This window comes from Gymnogyps californianus, chromosome 6 (assembly GCF_018139145.2).
Source record: "Gymnogyps californianus isolate 813 chromosome 6, ASM1813914v2, whole genome shotgun sequence".
In the NCBI taxonomy this organism is placed as follows: Eukaryota; Metazoa; Chordata; class Aves; order Accipitriformes; family Cathartidae; genus Gymnogyps; species Gymnogyps californianus.
This window is the reverse complement of record NC_059476.1, coordinates 23,785,129-23,799,130: the sequence shown is the minus strand read 5'-3', so window position 1 is coordinate 23,799,130 and position 14,002 is coordinate 23,785,129. Positions and strand designations below refer to the sequence as shown.

Sequence of the window (14,002 nt, the reverse complement as noted above, 5' to 3'; positions counted from 1 at the left end):
TCCTTAAAGAGTGCATGCAGCAGGTTGTGGCTGTTTAAGGGCTAAGACATTTGGAAAGAGTTGCTTGAAAGAGGAAAGAAGGCAGCATGTGTAAGAAGGCGGCTACCGAGGTGGGAGTGAAAAAGTGAACTGGAGAGGGAGAAATAGGAATAAAAAGTGAGGAAGTTTTTGTCTCCATTGTATTTGCTTCAGGAATCAAATCTGGAGGAAGATCCAAGGCGGATTGACACTGAGGGAAATTTAGCCCTAAGCTCCCCACCCTGCCTTGGATATGTGAAAGGAAAGGAAGGAATACACAAAGGTGCATATGATTTCAAAGGAGGAACTTTTAGGATTTTCTCTTGTAGTGTCTGTACAATACAAATATGTGTGTGTTGCTTGATCAAAGTGAGTTAAAGGTTTGCTGTTTATTTTCAGGTAACTTGAGTCATGTTTTGAAAATACAGCAACTTAACTATCTTTTTGTTTTCTTACTAGGGTATCTTCAACCAGTTTCAATGTAGCAGTGAGAAGGTACTGCCTTCTGATGCCCTGCGCACTGCTCTTGCAAAGACGTTTCAGGATGAGCAACGCTTCCAGCTGGGCATCATGGATGACGCTGCTGAATGTTTTGTAAGTATAACTGAAAGATGGCTTGACAGGCATAGATATGAAACCCCAGTACACAATTTTTTTTTTTTTTTCTTCTCTCCATTCCTCCCCTCCCCAAATTCCAACAAACCTTGCATGTGTGGCCTGGAAAAGTCCACAGAGAGATCCCCAAGCTTGAAGTGATCCAGTGGGGAACCAGTGTTTGGTTTGAGATTCATCGCTAATGATTTTGAAATGGAAACATCAATGATCAACATTATCCATTTTTACAGTTATTTTTGCATATGTACTGCTTGCACTCTGAAGTGTGTCTTGGATATGAATTGTAAAAAAAATTGCACTGCAAGAATGATCCAGGATTCTAGTTTTAAGGATCACCTCAAAAGGGTGAAAGGACATTTTCTTTGCCAATTATTCTGGAATCATGTTTTCACAAACTCTAGCTAAGGGAAAGTAAAAACAAATGAATAAACTAAACACAACCCAACACAGTTGTTTATGTTTGTAAGTTGAGGTAAGGAACAGTAAAATGGGTCATCTCCAAATATTTCTGTTGCTGTATTTGTAAATCATCTGACAATTTTTTTTTAGGCTGGTTATCTCACCAGTGTGGTTGAGAGATGACTTTTACACAAATCTTACATCCCTAGGTTTACCCACCTGCTTTCTTTTTATACTCAAACTCTTTCTTGGCATCCATTATGTTAAGATTTTATTTTTACACCCACTTCCTCCTTTTCACTCTTCAGTCTCCTACATTTCTTTAACTTAATGAGGAGGTATTTTTGTCTTGCTGACCTATTGGCTGCTCCCCTTTTTGGAAATGATGGTGTCCATAGGGTGGCCCAAGTGTGTTTGTATCCTACTTGGTTGTTAATAAAGATGTTAATTCTTAACCAAAGTACAAACATACTGGAGTTACTACTGCAAGGTAAAACTTCTGTCAGGTAAATAACCTATCAGAGTGGAGTCCTTTCTGTACGTTAAATCTTTCATTTCCTATACCTACCTAATTTGACACTTGCACTGTAAGAGATCACAGAAATAGGATAAATGCATATAGCTATTGTAGTTCTTCTCTTAAACTAAGTGGACTGATAATGGGCTTGTGATAACCCAATGTATCCTGTGTTTGTAGGATACTAATATAGCAAAATAATGAGCTCGCTTACAATGGAAGTAGATCATACCAATAAAGCCTCAAAGTGAAATAAATTACATCAGCCTACACAGGAGCCCCTGTGAGCACAGTTATGTCAAATCGTTGTATGCAGTCTAGCACTTGAACAGAGTTCTCTATGTAGTAGAACATGGGAACTTTTGATTTAGTTTCTTCTTTGAGAAAGCTAATCTAAATAGCCCATCTAATACTGCTGTGGGAGTCCCCACAAGCAGGTTTGTTAGGTTAACCATACTGGCACAAGGACAGTTAAAACGGGTACAAGTTCCTTTTTGAGGTTAAGCTTTAAGGCAGAGATAATTCCATAGCTTTTCACTTAGTTAACCTTTTCAGCCCTAAAGGCAGAGATTTAATTTAAATGGCAGAAGAGGTTAGATTCTAAAGTTCAAGGGAAATTGTATGAGGTCAGAGCTATTTTGCCTAATAATTAACCTTGACCTGCTTATTGCAGGCCTATAAACAATCCAGGCAGCTCATAGTGATAGTAAAAAGTGCGCTGCTGGAAGAGGTGTCGGTAGACTTTTGGCACCCCCAGGTTAGTGTTGGCAACAGTGGGAGGAGAGGAGGTCTTAGGACAAGAACTCCTGGGAACTTGAAAACAGATGGAGTTGTCTGACATAATATCTAGAAAACATTCAGTGCTTTTGTTTCATGCAGAATTTAGTCTGCCTCTTCATTTATTAGTTCTCCCCCTTTTTAATAGAGTGTAGATTATTTGCCATATTTCAAAGCTGTGGTGGAATGTAGAAGATTCGGGTTACTTTGTGTTGATGAGGAGAAGTTAGTGGCAATCCAGTGATTTTAAAACTGCAGAGTTGCTCTGCCTGTTACATTTGGTCAAATCCATTGATGCTTGAGAATTGGACAGAATAATCAGTGACAGAATCTTCAGCTGTGCTAGTAAATAAAATAAATAGTTACCTGATATAGCATTTCAAATCAGAAGTGGTAGCCATTTTCTTTTATATCAAAGAAATGCCAACTTCTTTGTTTTCTAAGCAACTTTCAAAAATTCGCAGGAGCCTTCTGTCTCTGTAAATAACACTTATAACATTGCATCTGACATGCTTTTGTGATTTATTTTTTAACTTTTATCTACATTTGAAATGATCTAATGCTTTTTTTTCTTTTTTCTTCTCTCTTTGGCTAGGAGAACCTGTTAATGCGAATTCACTTCCACATTGCAGATGAGACAAAGGAAGATATTTGCACTGCACCACACTGTGTTTCCCATCAGAAGTTTGCAATGACCTTGTTTGAACAGGTGAGGTAATGATACATGCTTTATACAACTCACCAGTTCTCAAATTTCAATTTTTCATTCCTAAGACATGCATTGCCATGGTAAGAAAGATACAAGCAGAAGTGCTGCTGTGGAAATACCTTTTTAATCTTGTCAAGGTATTACTTTTTCTTTCTCTTCAGTGTGTTTGTACCAGCTGTGGTGCCACCTCTGACCCGTTACCTTTCATCCAGATGGTACATTATATTTCCACAACCTCGCTCTGGTGAGTTGAGATTTTTACAGGGAAGAGAACTTCCCTCTTCCCTCTTCCCTCTTCCCTCTTCCCTCTTCCCTCTTCCCTCTTCCCTCTTCCCTCTTCCCTCTTCCCTCTTCCCTCTTCCCTCTTCCCTCTTCCCTCTTCCCTCTTCCCTCTTCCCTCTTCCCTCTTCCCTCTTCCCTCTTCCCTCTTCCCTCTTCCCTCTTCCCTCTTCCCTCTTCCCTCTTCCCTCTTCCCTCTTCCCTCTTCCCTCTTCCCTCTTCCCTCTTCCCTCTTCCCTCTTCCCTCTTCCCTCTCTTTAAAAAATACTGGTATTGCAGTTTGATCTTTGCCTTCATAAGATTAAATGTCCAGAACATGGTTTGTTCAAAGTTGGTGGAGCTTTGATAACTATGATAAAGAACATGAGGATTTAGTGGAGTAGAATATACCAATTTAGGCATGGATCAGTGTGTCTACTTGTTTATGATTCTGAATCTGACAACTGTAGTGGCAAGGAGTTGTGTACATTTTGAAAGACCTTAATATGTGAGCAGGTGAGTTAAGAAGAAAGCTAAGAAAAATAAAAAATAATTTATACTGGAAAGGACCTTTGGACATCTACTCCATCATCCTGTTCAAAGCAAGGCTAACTTCAAAGCTTGCTCAGGCTGCTTGGTGTTTTGTGGAGCTGAGTTTTGAAAATGTTCAAGGACAGAAATTCCATTATTTCTCTGGGCTGCCTGTTCCAGTGCTTAACAACTTGGTGTGAATTTTTTTTTCCTTATATCCAGTCAGAATTTCCCTTTCTGCATCTTTTGCCTCTTGTCCTTTCTCTGTTCACCTCTGGAAAGAGTCTGGCTTATGTTCAGCTTGTCTACCAGCTTTCTGCAATGTTGCTCCTCAACCATTCAGTGCCCAGCCAGTACTGCTGCACTGAGTGTCCTCTGTCCGAGGTGGAAGACTGTATTTTCCTTTACTGAATTTCATGAGGTTCCTGTCAGCTCATTCCTCCAACCTGTCAAGATCCTTTTGGGTGGCAGCACTCCCTTCCTGTATATTGACTGCTCCATCTGGTTTGGTGTCATCTGTAAACTTGATGTGGGTGTATTCTGATTCATCATCCAGGTTGTTAATGAAAATGTTAAATAACATCGGCCCCAGTATTAACCCCTAAGGAACACAACTCATAACTGACTGCTGGTTATGTTTTGATCCTCTGAGCCTGAAGGTCCAGCTAGCTTTTTACTGCATTATATTGTATACCCGTGCAGTCCATACCTCCCAGTTTGGCCTCAGGAATGCTGTAGATGACTTGGAAACCTTGCTAGAGACCAAATGATATTAACTGCTCTCGCCTCCTCAACAGAACCCATCATTTTATGATAGGAGATAGTCAAGTAGGTCAGGCATAGTTTGCCCTTGGTAAATCCATGCTGGCTGCTCTGACTCACCTTCTTGTCCTTCATATGCCTGGAGATGATTTCCAAGGGGATTTGGTCTGTCATCGCCCCAGGTACTGGAGCGAGACTGACCAGCCTGTAGTTCCTCAACTCCCCTTTCTTGGATAGATATATAGCTCTTGCTTTTTCTAGTTATTGGGGAACTCCCCTGGGCACCGTGACCTTTCATTAAAGGAGATGGTGCACAGAGCAATAGCTCTAGCTCTGTAGTAGTTCATTTGAAAGAATGCTAGAGGAGAGAAGTCTTCCCTTCTTTTAGTAGATGGCTGCTCAGTTAAAAGCTGCTTAAATCTGATCGAGGCAGGAGTCTGTTAGTCACTTCTGTCTTGAAATTTTGATTGGGATGAAAACTTCTCTTTGTTTCTTGTCCTGCATGTGAGACATGTAGTTACAGAGCCCGAAAAAAATATCTTGAAAACTGCTGGTTGCTCTTTTCATGCAGATCTCTGTTAAAAACTACCACTTTACCAGTGTATCAGGAGTATTGTAAAGCATTCCCCCTTGTGGCTGCTGCCTGCCGTTCCATCGAGCTGTAGTTTCTCTTTAGGTTACCAGCAGACGCTGTGTATCAGAATATTATTTATTAGAAAAACAGGAAAAGAATTATGTAAATGGTATTCAGTATTTTATATGAAATATCTCAATAATTCTTAAGTCACACATTATTTTAAAACCACCAGTAAACAGTGATATGTTTGTTTACCTCTTAAACCATTTTAAGCTTGAACATGCTTTGAGCAGTAGTATTCTTGTCTATTTATTGTCATCTTTCAACTTGGACAGTGAAATCAATTGGGTACCGTGCTATTTTTTGTCTATAGTTTTATTATTAAGGATGTGCTTTACTGTGCTACTTTACTAGGGTTGTGGTTACTGAAGGGAAGCATTTTGAAGCAAACATTTCATTTTGAAATCGAGTATTTATCAAAATGCTAAAGCTTGCTTTTAAGATGTAAATTTTAAGCCAAACTATGAACTGTTTCTACTTTGTTTTACTTGTTTTCCTTATGCAGTATTATCATGGAAGGTATAGTAATTCACACTTAATAATTATGTGATTTTTCTGTACTACAATATTAAATATAAAAAGTGTTGGGTATTTTAAGATTTTTTTCATAAAGTTTAAGTGAAACATATGCTTACTTAATGTGGGTTTGTGTTTCTATTTTATTATTAAACTTTTGTTTTCCATACTTTCTCTATACTGAAGCAATCAAGCTATTTGTATGCTGGAGAGACGAGAGAAACCCACTCCAGATATGTTTGGAGAGCTACTACAGAATGCCAGCACTATGGGAGACCTGCGAAACTGCCCAGTTAGTATCCTTAGTTTTCCTTTTGCAGGGGGAGGGACAGGACAGAAGAGGTTTAGTAGATTACACTGATGTGTACCTTTAACTCATGAGCATTTTCAAGGTTTAGATCATCATAATGACGGAAAGGATAGGTAAGAGAGTTTTCTTTGGGTTTGAATTCAGTACCTCTCAGTTATTCAATGAAGGAAGGGAAAAACTACTGATGTTGAGTGCTGCTTTGACTAGACACAAGTAGTGAGAACAGGAATAGACATAGTGTTTGGATGGAAAGTAAAAATGAATGTTTCGGAGAGTTAGAAACCAGAAAAAAAGGTGATGAGGGGGAATAAATTGGAAATGCTTAAATTGCTCCCAGGGAACGGCCACACAATCCATTCCTGTTCAAACCTGTGTTGCTGCTAGAAGTACCTATCATATGTTTGCTGTTCAACTTCACTGAGAGTTGGTGAGGCCTCCAACACTAGCATTACATGAAGCTGCAATCATGCTGCTTTCATGCTATGATGAGAGTTCTGGGATCTTATCTAAAGAAATGGAAATGACAAAGAATTTGGAGACTGTGTCTTTTTATAGGAGATTTCTATTTGTTGACAGTGGTTTTGATTAGCTAGGCTTTTTAGAACAGCATTCCCACAGTTCATCCAGTTTCTCTGGTGATTATTTCTGTTGAGGGTAGTGTGCTTCATCTGTAATAATAGCATGAGAAAAGAAGTACTTATTTCTTGTAAAATCTTTTCAGCAGTACCATGCTATGGCACAGATAGCAGAACTTTTGTACCAGTCACTGTAATCATGTAGGAGATTGGTTGTTTTGCCTAGATAAGCTTCCATTCAACTTCATTACTACCTTTCAGTTGGAATAAATTGAACTGTCTACCAAACTGCTGTACCTGCAGCATACACCCAAAATGTTGGTCAGAGGGAAAGAGAAAAGGGCTGCCGCTTCCCACTGCCAGAGAATATCCCGACAGAGGAGGGCTTATAGGCTACACAGTATATCTGCAAGAGCTACACCAAAGGCAGGAATCATCACAGAAAATTTGAGGGAGTATTGGTTTGTTTTTCTGAGTGAGGTTTGCTGTTCAGAGTGTGGGAGATATTGACCAGAAAGTGTAGGCTATAGTTGTTGTGAGCGATGACTGGCGTTTAACCACTTAAAAACAATTACTGCATGTCCAGTTGGTAGTCACAGGCTGCTATTCTTAAAAATGTTCCGTTCTGCTATGCAGTAAAAATCTGACAAAATTCAGCTGAATTAAGTCAGTGTATCAGTTGGGTTAAGAAAAATAAAGATTTTTCACGTAAATATAATTTTTTTTTTTTTTTTTTTTTTTTTAATCATAAGGGCTAGATTTCTAAAGCAAGAGTTTGATATCTTGTTCTGCCTTTTAATTTGAGTATGTCCAGATCCAGGGCTTTAGATAAGTATGCAGGAAGAGTTATCATCAAACTTTTTTACATATTGATTAATAGGTAGAGCAGGAAACAGCTGCATAATTGCTGCTTCATGTAATGCTACTGTTAGACACCTCACCAGTCCTCAGTGAAGCAATACAGGCTCTAACAGGAATGGCTTGTGTGCCTGTTCCCTGGGGGCAGTGTAAGTATTTCCGTTTTATCCCCCCCACACACTTTCTGTAACTTATAACTCTGAAACGTTCACTTTTAGTCTCCATCGAAACATTATTTTCTTTTTTGGAATATTGGCAAATAGTGGCTCACTTATCTGAGTAAAAGAAATGAAGATATATGGATCCTTTGAACAACAATACAATGCGTCCAGCTGTTTAATAACCAAAGCATAGGAAATTTAATAGAAAGACATTCTTTGTCAGAGTGAACTGCTGTTTAACGGTGAGATAATCGGTTGGATAAAATTGCTTACCAGTACTTGCTGCCCCTTTCTTTTTCTATTTGGGAAATTCTTCTAATGAGGCTTAGCTAAGGGTGGCCTAAAAGTCATGCGAGGGAAGCTTTTTATCAGGATGCCATATTCCACCTGTCGTGCAGAAAATGCTGATGTTAGCTAGCTGAAGCAAAGAAGACACTAGGTTTGTTGTGAGGTAATCCACAGGAATGCTTGTACTTCGAATGACCCTTGCAAAATATGTGTGAATATAGTCACCTTAATATTAAAACCTCATATCTATGTTTAAACATCACAGTCCTCTACCTGTAAAAAAAAAAAAAAAAAAAAAAAAAAAATCTGTCTTCATTGCCTTGTTGTTAAGGCCATTTCTTTCTGGTTTTTTAATTCTTCATTTTTGTGTCTCATTGATAATTGGGACTGAAATTCTAGTTAATTTTCTAGATTGCTATGGGGAAGAAATGCTTTATGATCTCTTCCCTGGTTCTAGTGTCAGAAGTGATTATATCCAGTTGTGAAACTGGCCTCTGTAGAGATGAGAAACTAGTCTCAGTATGAGAGTGTGTTTTTCTGGAATCTTGCAGAGGTACCTTTGTGACCTGCCACAGGGGGAAAGTGAGTGTTGCAAAGGGACTTTGTCATAGTTTTCCTAAGGGAAAAAAAAAAAGATAATGCACTGTTTACTAAAATTACAGTAATAATCTCTTAAATCAGATCATGACCTTTTCTCATGATGCTTTAAAGATGCCCACAGTTCCAACAGGTGATGGATTGGAAGGACCACTGAGAAATGCCTTAGCTTCACAAGCAAGCTTATCTCGAGAAGTACTCTGGCTAGAGAGCGAGGGAAGACTGGCCAATCAATAAGCACTGGTAGTTATTTAAAAAATAAAACATGGGAGGGGGGATGGAAACAGGAAATAAGAAATGAAGAACTCCTATGGGTTAGTAAAGCACCTCTTATTCTCCTGATCTTCCAGCTGCTGCTCTCATATGAATACTGACCTAACTATCCTGTCTAAGATGAGATGCTTGAGGTACCTTGTAGAACAACCACCCAATTTTTAACAACAAAGCAGCACCTTGAAGGTTTTTCTGACACTGTCATATAAAATATCAGTCTCTGTAAATATCATTTTTAATCTGAGATTCTGATCAAATGAAAGTGAGCTTTCCCTCCAATTCCTGAGAATGTTTTTGGGATCTTTCATGTATGCTTGCTTACCTTTTTTAAATAAGCCTACTTTTGCACTATACCTTTTAATCATTATCAGTAGTATGAGGAAGAATCAGCAGTGTTCACTTTAAAGCTTGCGAATACCAGGTAGTCTTGATAATGCTCCTCATCTGTGACGTAAGAAGCTCCTATCTTGACACTGAGCATATTATATCTGCTGTATTTCACCACCAGCTCTTTGGAAGCAGTACTTCTGAAACTTAGACTTGTTAGTGTCTTGCCCTAACATTATAATAAGGTAAGGAGTATATTCAATGTTTTGTTTTATTTAAATCCTCAGAGTAACTGTGGGGAAAAGATCCGTATTCGTCGTGTGCTGATGAACTCTCCACAGATCATCACCATTGGCTTGGTTTGGGACTCGGACCACTCTGATCTGGCTGAGGATGTGATTCACAGTCTGGGCACTTGCCTTAAATTGGGAGATGTGAGTTTTTTGTATTTTGACACTACCTACAAACACAGTCTTTCTCATGGTAGTCTGTAGTAGTGGATTGAGAAAAATAAAAAGTTGCCACCTTCACCTTTTTAGTGTCCATAAATAGGGGAATAGAGGGCAGATCCAAGGATCTGATCTGTTTCTGAATGCTTCACAAAACCTGTGAAAGTACTAGTGTAATTGCGTAGTCTCGAATTTCTGAAATGACTGAAAACTAAAAATTACTCCAGAAAAAGCTAGTCCGAATCAAAAAATATTTTCAAGTGCAAGGAAATTCTGGATTGGGGTTTGTGCTATTTCTATGAAAATACATATGTATTCTTTCATTTTGAAGAACAGAATTTTATTTCTATTTCTTTTGAAGACAGAAGGTAGTTTGGGGTTGGTTTTTTTAACTTCTTTAAATCCTCTTTTCATTGAAGCGTGTGGTCGTAACACTTAAGAGTTATTTATAACTGAGCAGTCTCTGAGAGATGGTGGCTGGCACTGTGTGATTGAATGGTAGAGTAAATTAAGTAGTGTTTGGGACCCAGAGGTTTGTCCCCTAGAGGATTCACTTATTCTACATTAGCTGATGATTTAGAGCTGAATTATTGGTATACTAAATTGTAGCTGTAGCATTGAGGTATTACATTAAAATAATTAAAAAATATATATACACACACATATTAAAAAATGCATTGGCCAGTGCACAGTGTACCAAAATTAGTGTGAGCTAATGGAAATGTGGTTATGAAACAGTGTGGTCCTTGCATAGTAAAGCAGTAATGCACTAAAAAGTTAGTCCTGTGCATTTTTAAATAAAACACGGTCAGTTAGTCAGAAAACAATTTTTTGTGTACTGAATTCTTTTGACCTACTAATGTCTTCAGTTCATCTTTTATGTGGTGTTGTCATAAATTTGTCTTTGCATAAGTCAGAATAAATGCCAGCTGTTCACTGTCAGAATCACTTTGTTTCTACAGAGCAGAGGAATTAATGTTTTAAACAGTATTTGCTATAATCAGCAAGCATGATACAAAGAATACAGATTTTCAGAATAGAACCACACTTCAAGTTCTGAAAAGGTATTGTATCATTGTTGTAAATGTTTTCCTTAAGGTACAGCCACAGTCTCCAAGACTGACTCGATTCTTGAGCATCTGGTGAGTTGGTAGGAGTCTGTTCCTGGTCTATGTCACTGGGTTTGCTTAAACATTAGTTAATTACTTAAGTGTTTATTGCCTTGCTTTCTCTATCTTTTGAAGTAAAAAACTGACACCTCCCTATAGTACTTCGAGGTCTTCAAACATAAAGCAGGATGTAAAATTCTGGACATCTTATTAATTTCTCCTTTCATTTTTCTTACCTCCCTTCTTGAAGCTCTTCTTCAGAGTAACTGATGACAGAGCAAAACACTCAGAGCTGTATTTGGTGGGAATGATCTGTTACTATGGAAAACACTATTCTACCTTCTTCTTCCAAACTAAAATCCGCAAGTGGATGTACTTTGATGATGCTCATGTCAAAGAGGTGAGAAAATAATGTTTAGAAAAATAATGTTAGAAATTTGTTAGCTACTTGTGTGTAGATCCATAGTGTTTTCTACAGATTTCAAGAAAATTTGGCTATTTTTCCATTCAAGATTCATAACTGTGCTCCTTTTTCTGAGCAAAGTAAAGCAAAGCATTCTCAAAAAAGCATACCAGAAATCTCAGAAGCCCTAGTCTTAGTTCTGTTCTCTTGGCTGCCAGTCTTGCTTTTATGCTGTTGTTTGAAAACCTATAGTTTGCTTGTGCACACAGCTAACATACATCTCTTTCCCTTGCTGACAAGTGGTATAGCTATTTAGTGCCTGCTTTTTGGGTTCTTTGTTGAAGTATCTAGATGCCAGTCTTCCCTAGTGGTTGCTGCCAACAACAAATTTTCCGCTTCTTTTGTTAGTGCTTTTTTTTCCCCCTTTTCACCAAGCATGAGGTCCTTGACATTAAAGATACCAGTGCTGGGATCTTGGCACACCGTTATTACATCCCATTAGTTTGTTTGGCATTATTTCACACCACTCTCCTTTTATTCCTTCTAGTCATGGAAGCAGAAAGATGAGAGAGGAAAATTTTCTCCTGTAGTCATGCCAAGCACAATCTCAAAGGGAAAACTCTAATCCTTGCATTTGTTCACAGTCACATTTCTCTGCAGCAAAACTTTGCCAAGGATAGGTACTGCAGTGCTTTAGTAGAATACTCATGTATGGAGCAAATTTGTTGGAATAGATGTTCAGTGTATTAGGTGAAACTTGTATTAGTACATGGGGAAGATTTTTGAGATGAATATAGCTATATGAATTATTGCCTGGCCTGTCAAAATGCTTGCAGAGGTTCTGTAACAGCAGAAATATTCACACACCAAAGTGGTTAGCTTTGACTTGAATTTGCTGTCATGCTGTTGATGTCTTTTATTGTTCATTTTGTTCATGCTGATGGATGGATTAAGAAATTTTGTTAACAAATTCTTTTTTTTTGACTGATGCAAAGTTAGAACACTTCAGAGGATGAAAAGCTTTTGGGGGGGGGGGGGGGGTGGAACCTGAAAGGGAAGGATTATTTTTTGTAGTCATATTTTTAGCAGGAATTATAATTTGTTTAGCCGTAAGATGGTGAATACCTTGATTTTATTTGGGTTGGTTCCAGAGCTTTCTTGGTGAGTCCAGTTCGATGCTGGATGTAGAAGGAGTTAAAGAACGTCAGTGGAAAGTAAAACTCTGAAAGAAGTACGAGGGGAAAAAAGAGAGGTTTTCTGTCATCATTTTCTATAATAAGCTTTCTTGTGCTTTTTTTTTATTGTTGTTGTTAATTCAGATTGGTCCAAAATGGAAAGATGTTGTGACAAAGTGCATTAAAGGTCACTATCAGCCTTTGCTGCTGCTGTATGCAGATCCAAGAGGAACTCCAGTGTCAACACAAGGCTTGCCCCCTCAAATGGATTTACAGCAATATAGCAGGACTTGCTATGATAGTGAAGACTCGGGTAAGCAGTCTGGACTATATGCCTTATACCATTATGCTGTAATGCTGCATGTGGAAAGTTTTTCTTCTGTTTTGGGTGTGTTTTTGTTAGCAGGGGTCCTTGTTGCTTGTCAAAGCTGATCTAGAATTCTGAAGAGGACTTCCAATGTTTCACCTTTGAACCTCTCTCTCTGTCCAAGACTCTGTTGATTGTTTGGGTAGTAATCTTTTCCAAAAAGGTTTGGAGAAAGAAATGGGGGGGGGGGGGGGGGGGGGGGGGGGGGGGGGGGGGGAGTGAAGGACCTGTTGTGGCGTGGACATAGAGAGGAACAATAACTGATGACTTCAATGACTGAGTTCATAAATCCATCAGCAGTTTTAACAGGAAGGGAACGAGACCAGAGATGCGCGAACACATAAAAATTAAAGGAAGCTGCAAAATTAAACTCAGGAGGGAAGTTAGGGAAAAAAAATATTAAGGAAATGTTATAAATGAGTCCTTTGCTAGGATGGTGAAGGGATGTGGGAGGAAGGGGAAAAAATACAGTTTTATTAAAAATAAAAAAAGAGACAGACAGAATCAGTGCAGCTTATCTTCAGCCTTTGGCTTGTCTTTTACTCAGATGAAGCAGCACAAGAGAGATGAACTGATTTGTGGGAGACTGATGGGGAAGGGATTGGCAAAGCCTTATGCCCATAGATCATGTTTACTACTTCGTTTTTCATGGTCTGTTTTGCATCAAAAAAGATCTACAGCTATAGATATGTAGCACTTAACATCTCAGAGGCCTTCAACACATTGCTCCTTCCTGAATTCTTTGTATCAACGGTAGTCCATTGAATTAGAAAGGTATGTCCAAATACGGTGCTTCAGAGGTTAGAACTTGGTCTGCTCAAGATATCAATAGTGGTCTGAACAGGCTGGTTTACTGAAGTTCTGGATAATTCGGACATTTAGTCACACCATTGGGGGTTAAGGCCTCATTTAAAGAGGAATAGATAAATTCTAAGATATGCAAGTGCAATCCAGATAAGGGTGAAAATAAAAACTGGGTCTAATTTTATATTGTAATGCTTTGGGAAAAAAAGATTGTTTCTGGTTTTGGATGTTTGCAGAGAATATTCTGAATTAGAGATGGGTTTATAAATTGCCAAGAACAGCAAGGTGAGACTAAAACCAGAAATACAGCCTTTCTTCCAGGATTTTGGCCTATTTATGCAACTTTAATTCCAAGAATATTTTATGGTTTTCCTGGCCAATAGCTAACTTTATGCTTCCTGGTCAATGAATCTGTAGAGAACATCTGCTGTCTCCTTATTTATGTGTTGACAATCTACCATTAATCAAATAAATCTCCAACTCCTCTTAAAAATAAATGCAAATAACAACACTGGTAAGATGACCTTCACTTCTCACTTGACAAGATGCCTTGCAATTTATGAACCT

At 38.5% G+C, this 14,002-nt stretch overlaps 1 protein-coding gene across 1 annotated transcript in view; it reads left to right on the top strand.

Annotated features, from left to right (window-relative positions):
• Positions 1 to 14,002, top strand: part of USP54 (ubiquitin specific peptidase 54) — an 81,566-nt gene that overhangs the window by 40,504 nt on the left and 27,060 nt on the right. The window contains exons 5-11 of the mRNA XM_050898696.1: positions 478 to 612; positions 2,922 to 3,035; positions 3,197 to 3,279; positions 5,926 to 6,031; positions 9,416 to 9,562; positions 10,937 to 11,086; positions 12,409 to 12,577. Of these exons, the coding sequence (XP_050754653.1) occupies positions 478 to 612; positions 2,922 to 3,035; positions 3,197 to 3,279; positions 5,926 to 6,031; positions 9,416 to 9,562; positions 10,937 to 11,086; positions 12,409 to 12,577 (904 nt within the window). The remainder of the gene's footprint in view (positions 1 to 477; positions 613 to 2,921; positions 3,036 to 3,196; positions 3,280 to 5,925; positions 6,032 to 9,415; positions 9,563 to 10,936; positions 11,087 to 12,408; positions 12,578 to 14,002) is intronic.